This window comes from Schistocerca piceifrons, chromosome 5 (genome assembly GCF_021461385.2).
Source record: "Schistocerca piceifrons isolate TAMUIC-IGC-003096 chromosome 5, iqSchPice1.1, whole genome shotgun sequence".
NCBI lineage: Eukaryota > Metazoa > Arthropoda > Insecta > Orthoptera > Acrididae > Schistocerca > Schistocerca piceifrons.
The window spans coordinates 157,937,504-157,954,125 of record NC_060142.1 but is presented as its reverse complement, the minus strand read 5'-3'; the positions used below and the strand labels follow the sequence as shown (position 1 = coordinate 157,954,125).

General features: G+C 39.5%; 1 protein-coding gene across 1 annotated transcript in view; it reads left to right on the top strand.

The window, feature by feature from the left end:
* The window catches only part of LOC124798295 (CWF19-like protein 1), a 158,743-nt gene that overhangs the window by 80,322 nt on the left and 61,799 nt on the right, over window positions 1-16,622 (top strand). Inside the window, exon 5 of the mRNA XM_047261624.1 lies at window positions 14,086-14,198. Within this exon, the coding sequence (XP_047117580.1) occupies window positions 14,086-14,198 (113 nt within the window). The remainder of the gene's footprint in view (window positions 1-14,085; window positions 14,199-16,622) is intronic.

The following is a 16,622-nucleotide window of genomic DNA, read 5'->3' as shown; positions in this document are numbered from 1 at the left end:
CGTATCTGTAGTGTGTCGTGACCATATGTCAATGAATGGAGCTACAGTGAATTTATTAAATCGCTTCAATCATTTGTAATAGCCCTGTACATATGTTCCATGACCACCCCCATGAACCATGGACCGTGCCGTTTGTGGGGAGGCTTGTTTGCCTCAGTGACACAGATAGCCGTACCGTAGGTGCAACCACAAAGGAGGGGTATCTGTTAAGAAGCCAGACAAACGTGTGGTTCCTGAAGAGTGGCAGCAGCCTTTTCAGTAGTTGCAGGAGCAACAGTCTGGATGACTGATTGATCTGGCCTTGTAACATTAACTGAAGTGGCGTTGTTGTGCTGGTACTGCGAACGGCTTAAAGCAAGGGGAAAACTACAGCTGTAATTTTTCCAGAGGTCATGCAGCTTTACTGTATGGTTAAATGATGATGGCATCCTCTTGGGTAAAATATTCCAGAGGTAAAATAGTCCCCCATTCAGATCTCCTGACGGGGACTACTCAGGAGGATGTGGTTATCAGGAGAAACAAAACTGGCTGATGAATTCTTCACGGGTTATCAGCCGAGTGGTGGCGTCATCTTGTCGCAAAGTTTCAATGAGTTTCATACCCATTATCTTCTGGCGAAGTGTCGGAATGCTGTGTTCTGCATATCTATATAGCTGCTTGGTCGCCGTCCGCTACTGTAGGCTGGCCAGTCACATTCCTCTGGAAGGAAGTACCATGTTGGTAGTGGTGGGGGCGGCTGCGGTGCGGCCCGGCATCGAGACTCAGTGGTTATGTCTGCAGATGCCGCTGCCTTCAGATCGGAACGTTCCTGACGTATTTTGTCAATTGTGGGATTCCACGCTGCACTGAGCTGAAAACCATTATCCCTGTTTACTAAATTGTTGTGCAGACGTAGCTCCACTGCCTCTTTGAAGATCCAGTCCCAGAAACCATCGGCGCTGCGCAGCTTCTTCCTTTTCCTGAATTCAAAGGTGTGTCCCTCGATAATGCTATGTTCTGCTACTGCGGACTTGTTTGTCTGCCCTAGTCGTATGTTTCTGATGTGTTCAGTACAGCGCTGGGAGGTACATCGTTGTGTCTGCCTGATATATTCCATCCCACATTCACACTCAATGCTGTAAATGCACGGCATCTGCAACCCCAGCTGGTCTTTGGTCGAGCCAAGAATATCTTTGAATTTTTTTGGTGTGCGAAAGATGGTCGTTATTTCGTGCTTCTTCAATATTCATGCGATCTTGACTGTTGGTGGTCCAGCAAACGGCAGAAACACCACATGTTTTGCTTCGTCTTCTGGTTTCTCCTCTCACCTCTTGTCTGCAAGCAAGGCATGTCTTATTTGTGTCTTGGTGTAGCCATTCTTATGAAAGGTTTCCCACAGATGTGCTAACTTATGCGGCAAACTCTTGCTGACACAGATCGACCTGGCTTTTTGTACCGAGGTGTTCAGTACTGAGTTACGTTGTGCTGGATGGTGGCAGCTCCAAGCATTGAGATATACATCCGTGTGCGTCTTCTTCCTGTAGACCGAGTGTCCCAACATACCGCAATCGCATAAACAAAACTGGCATTCTGCAGATTGGAGTGTGGAATGTCAGATCCCTTAATCGGGCAGGAAGGTTAGAAAATCTGAAAAGGGTGATGGATAGGTTAAAATTAGATATAGTGGGAATTAGTGAAGTTTGGTGGCAGGAGGAACAATACTTCAGGTTGGGTGAATACAGGGTTATAATTACAAAATCAAATAGGGGTGATGCAGGAATAGGTTTAATAATGAATAAAAAAAATAGTAGTTCGGCTAAGCTACTACGAACAGCTTAGTGAACGCATTATTCTAGTCAAGATAGACAAAAAGCCCATGCTTAACACAGTAGAACAAGTTTATATTCCAACTAGCTCTGCAGATGATGAACAGATTGAAGAAATGTATGATGAGGTTAAAGAAATTATTTAGATAGTGAAGGGAAATGAAAATGTAATAGTCATGGGGGACTGGCATTCGATAGTAGGAAAAATAAGAGAAGGAAAAGTAGTAGGTGAATATGGAATGGGGGTAAGGAATGAAAGAGGAAGTTGTCTGGTAGAATTTTGCACAGAGCATAACTTAATCATAGCTAACACTTGGATTAAGGATCATGAGAGAAGGTTGTATATGTGGAAGATGCCTGGAGACACTGGAAGGTTTCAGATCAATTATATAATGGTAAGACAGGGATTTAGGAACCAGGTTTTAAATCGTAAGACATTTCCAGGGGCTGATGTGGATTCTGACCACAATCTATTAGTTATGAACTGTAGATTAAAACTGAAGAAACGGCAAAAATGTGGGAATTTTTAAGGAGATGGGACCTGGATAAACTGAAAGAACCAGAGGTCATAGAGGTTTTCAGAGAGAGCATTAGGGAACAATTGACAAGAACGGGGGAAAGAAATAGAGTAGAAGAAGAATGAGTAGCTTTGAGAGATGAAATAGTGAAGGCAGTAGATGATCAAGTAGGTATCTTTTGACTATCTTGACTGTAATACTCTCTTTCAAATTCTGAAGGTGGCAGGGGTTAAATACAGGGACCAAAAGGCTATTTACAATTTGTCCAGAAACCAGATGGCAGTTATCAGAGTCGAGGGACATGAAAGGGAAGTAGTGGCTGGGAATGGAGTGAGACAGGTTGAAGAAACAGTGAAGGATACAAGAGAAAAATTTGGAGTTTGAAGTTTGCCGTTGACATTGTAATTCTGTCAGAGACAGCAAAGGACCTGGAAGAGCAGGTGAATGGTATGAGCAGTGTCTTGAAAGGAGGACATAAGATAAACATCAACAAAAGCAAAATGAGGATAATAGGATATAGTCAAATTTAATCAGGTGACTGTGAGGGAATTAGGTTAGGAAATGATACACTTAAAGATGAGTTTTGATATTTGAGGAGCAAAATAACTGATAATGGTCGAAGTAGATAGAATATGTGTGTGTGTGTGTGTGTGTGTGTGTGTGTGTGTGGTTTTCATTCCAGAGACTGGTTTGATGCAGCTCTCCTTGCTACTCTATCCCGTGGAAGCTTCTTCATCTCCCAGTACCTACTGCAACCTACATCCTTCTGAATCTGTTTAGTGTATTCATCTTTTGGTCTCCCTCTACGATTTTTACCCTCCACGCTACCCTCCAGTACTAAATTGGTGATCTCTTGATGCCTCAGAACATGTCCTACCAACCGATCCCTTCTTCTAGTCAAGTTGTGCCACAAACTTCTCTTCTCTCCAATTCTATTCAATATCTCCTCATTAGTTATAGCTTCTATTCTCTTCTTGTCTAAACTATTTATCGTCCATGTTTCATTTCCATACATGGCTACACTCCACGTAAATACTTTCAGAAACGACTTCCTGACACTTAAATCAATACTCGATGTTAACAAATTCCTCTTCGTCAGAAACGCTTTCCTTGCCATTGGCAGTCTACATTTTATATCCTCTCTACTTCGACCATCATCAGTTATTTTGCTCCCCAAATAGCAAAACTCCTTTACTACTTTAAGTGTTTCATTTCCTAATCTAATTCCCTCAGCATCACACAATTTAATTCGACTACATTCCATTATCATCGTTTTGCTTTTGTTGATGTTCATTTTATACCCTCCTTTCAAGACACTGTGCATTCTGTTCAACTGCTCTTCCAAGTCCTTTGCTGTCTCTGACAGAATTACAATGTCATCGGCAAACCTCAAAGTTTTTATTTCTTCTCCATGGATTTTAATACCTACTCCGAACTTTTCTTTTGTTTCCTTTACTGCTTGCTCAATATACAGATTTAATAACATCGGGGAGAGGCTACAACCCTGTCTCACTCCCTTCCCAACCACTGCTTCCCTTTCATGTCCCTCAACTCTTATAGCTGCCATCTGCTTTCGGTACAAATTATAAATAGCTTTTCGCTCCCTGTATTTTACCCCTGCCACCTTCAAAATTTGAAAGAGAGTATTCCAGTCAACATTGTCAAAAGCTTTCTCTATGTCTACAAATGCTAGAAACGTAGGTTTGCCTTTCCTTAATCTTTCTTCTAAGATAAGTCGTAGGGTCAGTATTGCCTCACGTGTTCCAACACTTCTACGGAATCCAAACTGATCTTCCCCGACGTCGGCTTCTACCAGTTTTTCCATTCGTCTGTAAAGAATTCGCGTTAGTATTTTGCAGCTGTGACTTATTAAACTGATAGTTCGGTAATTTTCACATCTGTCAACACCTGCTTTCTTTGGGATTGGAATTATTATATTCTTCTTTAAGTCTGTGGGTATTTCTCCTGTCTCATACATCTTGGCTCACCAGATGGTAGAGTTTTGTCAGGACTGGCTCTGCCAAGGCTGTCAGTAGTTCTAATGGAATGTTGTCTACTCCTGGGGCTGGAGTTATGAATACTTCAACAATTTAATGATAAAATTTTGATACTCGAAGTGTTATTTCTTTGAATGCAGTCTTATTTCACTAATTGCTTGTTGTCTGGCGAGTGTACATCAGAATACCTCAAACTACCGCCTAGCCTAAAAAAGCCCTTGCGCGTTCCGCAAGTACTCTGCTGCCTGAGGAGCTGCTTCCTTTTTGTAGTGCATACCTGACCCATCAACAGGATTCCTACAATTCCCCACCCGATAATGCAGGTCAAGAAATCTGCAGCCAGACCGCCACAGAGCCGATCAAGCCTTTGATTGAGACCCTCCACTTGGCTCCAAACCAAAGACCCCACTCAACCATGGGAACAATACTGAAAAGTGCGAGCTCTGCTTTCACCCTATGTGTGAGGCCAGCAGCCTTCACCATCTGTGCCTGCATGAATTGAGGATGGCCTCAGAATCCAAGTGACAGGTGTCAATAGCTGCAGGCAAGGCCTCCTTCACATCTCAGTCAGACTGAATGCACATTGGCTTCCTTTCTGGCACTGAATTCTATTTCTCTAAGGGGCTACAGAACGCATCTAATGTTGGAGCCCCAGATAACTGGCAAACCCCTACCCTCATATGCCTGCTTAGACCCAGCTGAGGAAATGACCACCTGTCCACTCACACAGTGAGCAGGCAAGACAAGACTTGTAGACTTAGAGAAAGCTTTTGACAATGTTGACTGGAATACTCTCTTTCAAATTCTGAAGGTGGCAGGGGTAAAATACAGGGAGCGAAAAGCTATTTATAATTTGTACCGAAAGCAGATGGCAGCTATAAGAGTTGAGGGACATGAAAGGGAAGCAGTGGTTGGGAAGGGAGTGAGACAGGGTTGTAGCCTCTCCCTGATGCTATTCAATCTGTATATTGAGCAAGCAGTAAAGGAAACAAAAGAAAAGTTCGGAGTAGGTATTAAAATCTCCACATTGGCCCTCTCACTCGAGCAACTTGAAAGTTTTACCAGATGCCTCTCATCCTGCTATGAGGGCAGATCCACCACATTGGGTACACTAAGAGGTGCCTTGGCACAGAGTCCGTGGGCAAAATGAGTGACACCTGGGGTGTCCTAAGTGATGTCAGTTTCTCTGCTACCTCTATGCCCCGAGGCAGCAACCTAAAGACAACTGACCTTAGCCAAAAGCAATTCAGCTGTTCACGAACTGCAGCCAGCTCCTCCTTTGTTCGCACACAGCCCGTGCACGTCCTACCCATCCTAATATTACTGCCTTAAGAATTGACTACAGCAATACAGACAGAAATGTAGATATTCAACTTAATAGCCTCCTGATGTGTCACCAATGGAGAGTGACACCTTATGAGCTGTGTCGTTAGCTGTTCAGAAGAAATGACAACTTTGCTGCAGATTACTTGATTACACACTTTGCAGCTACTCTGCAGTTGAGTACCAGGTGACATCTGGACACTGTCAAATCCACAGCATTCCCTAAATGTCGTAGTTTGCTCCCTGCCTTTCGTCATGCAGTACTCCTGATTCATGATGAAGTGACTCTTCTTTGTATGTTCTCTATCTCCTGTATTAGTTCTCCCTGGTAAAGGGTACCAGACTCTACTAAGAAACTGGCCAAACAAGGGTGTTGTAAACTACTTCTTTCATAGATGAATTAAATGTTCTTAGGATTCTTTCTGTGACTCTCAATCATGATATCTGCCTTTCCTACAACTAGTTTTATGTAATCATTCCACTTTGGATATATACTCCTCAATACTATTATGAAGAATCCAGAACATAATCAGTTACAGTAGCAGGGTTGTCAACAATAAGTAATGCTTCATAATGAAAACACATTTATTCAGCAGGCACAGAAGTACAGATGGAGCTGAACTGTCCCCTTTGCAGAGTGCACTCCTACTATACATATACAGGGTGACGCAGATAAAAGTAGCCAATGTAAGCATAAAGGAAATGCAGTGAAATTGCAGAAACGAAGAGCTGAAATGGACTTACCATTGATTCACAATTAAAAATACTGTGAAAAATAATTTATGGAAGGTGTTGAAGGTGACCCCCCCCCCTCCCCCTGCAACATCAATACACAGCTGTGAATGTCTTAAATATATTCAGATACACCCTGAGTAAAGTTTGGATATGGATGGTGGCAACTTCACAGCTGATGTTGTCTTCAGTTCCTGTACTGTACATGGATTTGTTTCATAGAGTACATGGATTTCTTTCCTAGACTTTGCTCTTCAAGTGTCCCCACAGGAAAATAAAAATCATGTGTTGTTAGATCTGGTGAATGTGGTGACCATAAATGTTTTCTGCCAGTTCGTTCCTCAGTGAAGACATGGACTCATTCCAGGGATACCTAAGATGTGTGGCACGTTGTCCCATTTTGCTGGAAGAAATAGTCTTGTCTTACATATTCAGTGTGTTGAAAACAAAAGTATAAAAAATTTCCATACATGCAACTGTGTTGAGGGTAGTGTCAAAAAATATTGGTCCAATGATGCATGTTCCTTTTACACTGATTTTTTCATCAAGGAGTGGTTGTTGACACACACTGTCAGGGTTGTTTGTTGCCCAGTACCTTGTGTTATGTGAATTCACATGAATGGATACATGAAACCATGCTTCATCAGTCATGATGTAATGGAAAGAGTCTAACAAACCATCATTGATGTTATTCAAAAGCCACATGCAGTAATCTACACATTTCTGACTGTCATCCTCCCGTAATTGCTGCAGGACTGTCACATGATATAACTTCAAATTAAGACTTTTCAATATCCAGTGGCAACTTCTCTTACTTACTTGCCCCTGTTGGACCAATTTATGTGAAGACTTCTTTGGGCTCTGAATAATTCTTCAGCAAATGTCTGCAACAACTTCTGGTATGTGAACTGAAGAAATTCTTCATTGCCATACATTTTGGACTGATCCATAGGTGTGCCAATTTTAATACAGACAGTATTGCCCTCTTTCTGCTAGTCCTCTGTCTGGATACTTGACCTTGAAAATTTCATGTGTTTCCTTAATCGAACCTGTTTTCACATATGCTTCCACTGTGTCAATTCTATTTTCTATCAAGAAAATAATTTTACAGACCACAAAGAGAAACATGTAACTTCACTTATGAAATAAACTGAAATGCTGACAGAAGAGTGCGAACAATCAATTATTGCATAAAACGGCCCATTTTTGTAGCTGTTTACCCTATTTCCGAAGTCAAAATATTGTGTTCACATTCAAAGGGGAGGCAGGCTCCTTTTAACTGCACCAGCCTGTAGAATGTTCTAGGAAATTTCGATATCCCACAAATAATCAGGTCGAAGAACCTTCCAGAAATACAAACCTTAAATGATAAATAATTGCAGAAGTGGAGATCAAACCAGTGATCTTTATGTCGCCAGGCAGTGTCTGTAACTGCTACAACATGATGGTCTGTCCATAGCACACCCAATACTTTACAGTTAAGAGTTTCTTGTAACTGGTCAGCAATCATATAATTATACAGTAATGAGTCTTGCCACCTTTCTATACACAGTACGTTAGTCTGCCTATATTGAGAGGCTTTAGTAGATGCAGTCATGTTATAGGTGGTGTGCCATTGGCTTCCTCCAACCTCTGCACAGTTTTATCCAGCCATTTATATGGGAACTACAATTTAATGTAGAGTCTTAACCATGGAGAAACTCGTCATTGCCAGAGGTGACAGAAGTGAAAAATGCAGGTGTATGTTGGTGCCATTAATCAGTTACTGAATCATATAGCACATTTTATGCTCACATAGTATGTCCAAAAATCTTGTATATATGAATAAACATGGAATCTACAAATGGTGATCCTGTGAAAGTTGGATTATTGTATTTGTGCATCAGATAGAGAAGCATGCATCCACTGTTTGGACTGTTCCTTAGTTTCAGAGTTCACATTCTGCTCCCATGCCTTGCCCCAGTCCTGATTTTGATAGCACTGAAGGAATGTAAAGACCTAACCCATTCTTTCAGTTTACTGAACATTGGTTTGAAATCTTGGTACCCACCTTGCACAAAACCTATGGTAACCTAACTTGTTTGTGACAGTGTTAAAGAGGACTGTCCTTGAAATCTGAGACAGGTCTTCAGAAAGTTCGGAATTTGTGAACTGATGTCTCACTTGTACAATTTTGTCTACTTGTTGCTTAAGTTCATCAGTTATATCTGAGTATCTTCCTCGACCACTTGAATTTTTCACACCTTGTTCTCATTACACCATGACTTATAATCTGAACCCCATACTCACGGCACAATCGGTGATGAATCTCAATGGCATTGACTCCTTCTGCTTGAGAGAGCAAGTGACAGAATGTAGCTCACAACTGGCAGGAGATGCAATAACATCATCCATTTCAGTTGCTTGCTACTTACACACTGCTGAACACATCAGATTGCTGATGGACACAATGCAACCTTCAGAGTCACCTTTCCTACAATGCAGGCGCCATGAAGCTATAAGCATTTGCTTATTTTTAATAACCACTCAGAGATTAACATATGAGTAGGTCTTGTGTTTGCTAACATTGTTGCTGAAATGATGATACCATCATGGTGAAAGCAATAGTCAGATGGATGCCATCAAGGACATTTTTGGTATATGTGCTCTGTAGGATCCTCAACACTTAATCACAATGTGGAAAGGTTATCAGTATGCATAAGTGTCTGTTATGTTGACATTTCATTCGACAGCAGTCAAAAGAAACAACTGTCATTAACTTCCAAACAGACCAAATTGTGAATTTTAGATTTTGCTTCCATATGTGTATATGGGAAGAAAGTTTTGATGGCTGATATCACCTGTTCGTTGTTTATCACATGACTCCGAAGCTCATTTCCAACCAATGCACGGCTATGTGCATCTCTCCATCTTTCATTTCACCATGGTTTTTGTGGTTGATATCAGTTGTTTGTTGTTCATTATTTGTCATAAATTTTTTCATTATTTCTCTTGTCAAAATTTATAACTGTATAACAAATGATGAATGATTAATTGAAACAGTGAGGTAGCAGTCTGAATTGTATGACATGAGTGTACTAAATTACTCGCCCTCTTACTACATTTATTAAGTTCATTTTTATACATACCAGTACCCTACTCAATATTTTACAATGCAATGCAGCCGTAACTTCACGTAAAAAAGGTACTGTGGGTAGAATCAGATCCATTTGTGAGAATTTTTTTGTGTGTTGTCAGCATTTTTGATGTTTTGTAAAGAAATGGTGTGGAGCCTTCAGGAACTGCAGCAGTGACAGAATACTTTATTTAAGAATATACATAAAAAAATGTATTAGAGTTGTTTGTTTAAATATGTGTTCATGACAGACTTATGTATTGTTAAGCAGCTCTCTGGAATGTGTGTGAAACAGATTTTCAAGCACCAGTGGTTTCACTAGCTAATCCCAATACAAATAAGGCACTTGAACTATTAAAACCCAAATACAGTATGTAAAAAAGAGCCCTATAAATCTTGAAGGGAAAGGTATTCTGGGAGGTATGACTGTTGCATAAAAATTTGCTCTGCACTGGCAGCCCTAAATTTAACCTTACACAAACCAATTTTTGTGGTATTTGATGGCATCTCATATCGCTGTGTTTTTTATAGTAATTCTGGCTGCTGTTTGATGTAAAAAAAAAAAAAAAAAAAAAAAAAAAAAAGAAACAACAGGTGCTTCAACTTTCTAAAATATTTATTAAATGCAGATTCCTCTTTCTTGAGCTCCTTGTATACTATGTGAAGTTCCCCTTCTGTACCACGTAATGAAATTTTTGGGACCTACATTCTTTTTGTGTTGTTTTGCACTTCTATCTTCCTTCTGTAATATACAAACTGTACCTGTAAACTGCACTTCACATGTAAAAGCAGTTGCAAATCATCTTGCCAAGCTCGCAATTCCCACGAAAAAACAGTTACGGACAGCCATGCAAATTGAGACCACTTGACATGAATTGACTTGTGACGGACAATGGGAATACACCTTGACGTGATGGTACCATCACGGCCAGTGTGAATTGCCCTTAAAACTTCCAGCAGACCTCTGATATACCAGCTCACGTTCAGCATTTTTACTTGTAGCACACATCACACAAGACTTGTGCCATGTGCAAGTGATATGGCAAAATCGCAAACACACTACTGCTGACCTTCGTTTCGTGTGTGTTCAATGCCAGTTATCTTCTTGTACACTGGCAGCAGTTTCGTTGATTCTGATTTATTTCACTTTGGTAGTGAAAGTGCCTGTGCTAATTTGTTTTCAAGTAGAAACATATCCTCCTCAAACTGCTCAAACCACAGAAAAATGGTTAAATGTGTAATATGCTCCACTGTATGCTTGATGTAACATTGTAAAAGCTTTCATGTCAGGTTTTGTTAACAAAGTAAAATTTTAAATTTGAATGCAGATTAATATACACATCAAAAAAAGTTTTGCATCACCTCAGTTCCGAGAGTTCCAGAACCTGTACAGAAAATTGGAATAGAGATCAACATAAACATCATTTCCGCCCTTTTTATTGCTCATAAAAACCACACATTGCATGTTGTACCACCATACAGCGAAATCTTCAGAGGTGGTGGTCCAGATCGCTGTACACACCGGTACCTCTAATACCCAGTAGCACGTCCTCTTGCATTGATGCATGACTTTATTCATCGTGGCATGCTATCCACAAGTTCATCAAGGCACTGTTGGTCCAGATTGCCCCACTCCTCAATGGCAATTCGGCGTAGATCCTTCAGAGAGGTTGGTTGGTCACATCGTTGCAGTAAGAATTTTCTTGTATGTTGTCAGCATTTGTGATGTTTCATAAAGAAATGGTGTGGAACCTTCGCGAACTGCAGCAGTGACGAAATACTTTATTTAAGAATTCAATCTATCCCAGGCACGTTCGATAGGATTCATGTCTGGAGAACATGCTGGCCACTCTAGTCAAGTGATGTCGTTATTCTGAAGGAAGTCATTCACAAGATGTGCATGATGGGGGCATGAATTTTTGTCCATGGAGATGAATGCCTCACCCATATGCTGCTGATATGGTTGCACTGTCGGTCGGAGGATGGCATTCACGTATGGTACAGCCATTACAGCACCTTCCATGCCCACCAGCGGTGTACGTTGACCCCACATAATGCCACCCCAAAACAGCAGGAAACCTCCACCTTGCTGCACTCGCTGGACAGTGTGTCTAGGGCATTCAGCCTGACTGGGTTGCCTCCAAACATGTCTCCGACGATTGTCTGGTTGAAGGCATATGCGCCACTCATCGGTGAAGAGAATGTGATGCTAATCCTGAGCGGCCCATTCGGCGTGTTGTTGGGCGCATCTGTACCACACTGCATGGTGTTGTGGTTGCAAAGATGGACCTTGCCATGGACGTCAGGAGTGAAGTTACGCATCATGCAGCCTATTGCGCTCAGTTTGAGTCATAACACAACATCCTGTGGCTGCACGAAAATCATTATTCAACATGGTGGCATTGCCGTCAGTGTTTCTCCGAGCCATAATCCGTAGGTAGCAGTCCTCCACTGTGGTGGTAGCCCTTGAGCGGCCTGAACAAGGCATGCCATCGACAGTTCCTGTCTCTATGTATCTCCTCCATGCCTGAACAACATTGCTCTGGTTCAGTCTGAAACACCTGGACAGTTCCCTTGTTGAGAGCCCTTCCTGGCACAAAGTAAGTATGCGGACGCAATTGAACTGTGGTACTGATCATCTAGGCATGGTTGAACTACAGACAACATGAGCTGTGTGCCTTCTTCCTGGTGGAATGACTGGAACTGATCGGCTGTCGGACCCTTTCCGTCTAATAGGCACTGCTCATGCATGGTTGTTTTCATCTTTGGGCAGGTTTAGTCTGCAATACAATATCCACAGTCAAGGTCCATCTTCAGGAGTTCTGGGAACTGGGGTGATGCTAAACTTTTTTTGATGTGTGTAATGTCAACACTGTTTTTTCACAGGTGACTTTTCCTGTCATACTCCTCAGGTATTTTTATCAGATACATATTGTATTTTATGAACCATAAGACACAATGGGCTATAAGATGCACCTTAATGTTTAAGCAACTTTTTTAAAAAAATAACCGTTTGCCATTTTTATTATTAGACTGAAAATACAGAATAAAAAAATTCTTAGTTTATAAAACTGAACTCACCTTTAAAACCCCTGAAAATTGTCACCTTCTGGTTTTGGCTAGTTTCCATTCTATCCTCTATTTGCACATTTAGTCTTTCTCATTTTTTTTTTCAGTTCTTCTTTACTAGCCTGCCATTTGCGAATGGTTTTTTACCTGTAGATGGAGGGCCAAAATGTCACTCAGCTGCTGTTTCCATGCTCTTCTGCGTATGCTATTACTTTCAATTTACAGCCCGCATCATATGAATACCTTCAATTGTTTTCCATTACAAAACTAGCTACTAACAAAAATATCATACTGTTACCAATAACACAAATCACTTTCAATTCAAGTTCACTGGCACCATAGACTGCAATAACGCATTGTGGGCTACATAGCTTTCTGGGTTTGTGATGGCAGGGCGGGAGGGAAACATGTTAGCAAGCTTGTGAATCCCCACGACTCATATTTGTTGCATCAATGCACTGCTGCTGCCAGTTGAATCCAATGTTGCTGGTTTGAGATAGGTTTCCTGCAACATTGAATATATGGCCATTTTTAAGACTGATGGGAATTTTAAATCAAACACTGGACATTTTTATATTAATTTCGAGTATAAGACACTCCTGAATTTTGGAAGAAATTTTTCAAAGAAAAAAGTGTCTCTTATAGTCCATAAAATATGATGTGCACAAGCCTTTTGTTTTTTCCAACCCAGTATAACAATTTCATCTTATGAAATGACATTTTAATACTACATATGATGTACAAGAGACAGGAAAATTCATACTCTCTCATTGTTGTCTTTAGTTTGTGCTTTATTTTATCATTCATCTATCTACAATTTGTCAGTTTATCTTCCCAGCTATTCTTTTCTTCTTTGGTCATCCACTTAAGCTCACTAGAGATTAATCACTTTTTCATAACTAAGTGTAATTACAGAAGAAACTACCCAAGGATACACTTAAAATATTAGAACACCTGAATCAAGAGAGTCACATGGGAACAGGAGTGACAGTCTTCTCAATATATAGTATACTTATTAGTCTAGATATTATTATTGCCATTTAAAATGATAATGCTTACAGAGAACTATCCATGCTCCTGATTTTATGAATTGCAATTCACAGCTTGTGATAATCACTTCAAACAAAACAGGAAACTTTTTTTAATCATTTCACGTGTTCCGTGTTCTTTTGGGACAGTGAACTCACCTCATGGTTACATGGGATGTTATTGTAATTCACATGTGGCGCTAGCTGTACAGTGATTATTAACTTATTTGCAATGAATTCTTGTAATGTAAAATAACAGTATTAATGAAATAACACTATTTAATTGTGTTGAAAATTAGTTGAAGCAAATCAGTCATTGGATAAAAAACTGAATTACCAACTTTCTCATCTGTTTAATACTTATTTGACTGAACAAGGATCTGACAGCTTACATACAAAATGCATTTGGTAACCGTTAAATTACCTCACCATTTGTTGTAAGCTGGTTGCATAATACAAGGCTTATTAAAATACAGATGCACTATGATTTTTTTACAGACTGTGAAGATTTCCAAAGAATCACATTTACTTTCATGGTTAGCAGTACAGTTGAAGCCCCGTTATCATTTCTGTCCTGCTGATGAACAATATTATGAAAGAAGACCATACAGGTTTGTGTAACTGCACTCATTGTCTTCTGTAATGAAATCAGAATTCACAAACTTGAAATTCTACTTACAATAAATGTCAAAATGAAGGTCAGAAATGAATGTTATCAGTGTTTGTGGTAGAAGAGGAGCATCTACTTATGTGTTGCCAGTACAAGTACAGAAACACAAATATACACAGTTGAGTCTCTGGTTGCTAGAAGCTTCTGCCATAAGGGGAACGTGGAAAGAAACAGGATGAAGATAAAAGAAACATAATAAAATAATTAAAATATAATTACATTATAAATGAATTTTTAGGGAATGCTGAGAAACCAAATAATATTGGTTGAGTCAGGTAAAATGGAAGGGACATTAAAAGAAATCCAGAAAGAGGATGGTTGCACAGAAAAGTGATGTACATGGAGAAGGTGAGAAATGTCTGTTACACGCATAATAAAGGGCAAATATGTGGCAAGAGTGTATTGAGGTCTGTATAATGGAGAAGATCTGCCCCAAAGTGTCATAGAAGAAGAGAAGGACATGGAAAGGAGAAGCAGGAGAAAAGTGGAGAAGGTTGATGGGTGATCCAGTAATGTGGTCAGCGTTGGACAGAGCATTGAAAGATCTTAGCTCAATTAAATTAGCTTGAGGTGACAAGATATTTTCAGACTTAGAAATATCAATGTGACTTATAGAAAACAGGTTATTTGATCTGGTCCTCAGGACTCCTGAAACCAGAAACTTACATTCACAGGTACAGAAAAGATTTATCATCACACTACCAAGAAAGGCATGACCAGATAGGTAATAAAGCTTTGCATTTTTTATTGTATTTAAGAATATAAAGTAAAATTGAAGGGATATTGGGGTAATGAGTAATCGGTCTAGCTTCAATAAACGAAAGATGCAACAGGAGCAAATCTGGTCCAATGCTTGATATGGAGGAAAGAATAAATACAAATAAGCATACCTTCATAGCATTTGTGGAACCAAAAGGAGTTCTGGAGCACTATAAGGCATAATAATGTATTCAGAATCCTGAGGTGAAATATAAGTAATCTACTAGAACCAGATTGAAGTAATAAAAGCAAAAGTTCTAGAAAGAAATGTTCAAGTTAGTAAGGCTGTGAGGTAAGGCTGCAGTGTATTGCCAATTTTGTTTAACTAGCATATCGAAAAAGCAATGAAGCAAGCCAAAGAAAATTACAGGGGAGGGATCAAAGTATTTTGCTGGAAGAAGATAAAGATTAGTGGTACATCTAGTACAGCATAAAAAACTAGTTATTTGGGCACCAGAAGCAGCAGTAGCAGGGAAAAACTAAAAGGGCAAATAATATAATATAATGCAAAATAGCTTATCAAGGATAAGGCAGATGACTGTTGGGAAGAAGATCCCATATCTGTTTCCTTTGTCTTTTGTTTCCCCCGATGAAAGATAAAAAGAAAAAGAAAACTAGAATCAAAGTTGTTTTTTAATTTCAGTTTATCTTAGCTTCATTCCATTCATTTCTGTTCTGGAAACTGAAGAATAGACATTACCCTTTTGTTTTTAGTATTGTTGTTTTAACAGTATTTATTTTTTATGAATTATATTACAATAGTTATATTCCCTGTATCCTGCAGAGAGTGAGGAAAGATTTCAAAGATATACATTTTATTTAAGTACGGCCCAACATTATTAAATATTGTTGTAGTACAGTGCTGATTTTTACTGTAAAACAATCTAAAAATTGTACCAAAAGGAAAATACTCTCCAGAAAACTATAAAATTACGGGATAGAATTCCTGGATAGTAGTTATCTTGAGAATGGTAAACATTAGTATTGCCAACAGGCACATATAAAAGTAAAAGAGACAGTACTTGGCTTTCAGAAATAATAGTTCCTTCAGTGGGGAGGTGAGAGGAACAGGATGTTTCTACAGTGGTACAGACATTTCACCACCTAAAAATTTAATTTTAAGAGTGCCAGTGAAGATATGTTTCATTGAAATCCAAGGAGTTGCCCAAAACAAAGTTCTGTAATTGGTTCCTTAACTCCACATTGTCTATAAGTCATTTCATATGCTCAGGCAGGCTATTGAATAAATGTTTACCCATGTGTCTGACTCCTTCCTCTACCAGTGTTAACCTCTTCAAGTCTTATAGTAATTATTTTCACCATTATTGTTCATAAAACTGTTATATCAGATTTCAAATGTTCTGTTAGAACAGCTGGAAATATACCTCCATAAAACCACAAAGGCTGATGACTGCCAACATTAAAACTTTAAAAATGTCCTTGCTTGACTCTTTTTGAAGTTTTTCAGTTTTATCATCCTTTTTTTGTTACTTGATCCATGTATTTCAAAATTAACATCTAACCTTTTCACAAGAGGAACATACATTTCGCATCACCTTCACTCAAGAGCAGATGTAAATAGTATTTTAAAATAATCTGCATCTGA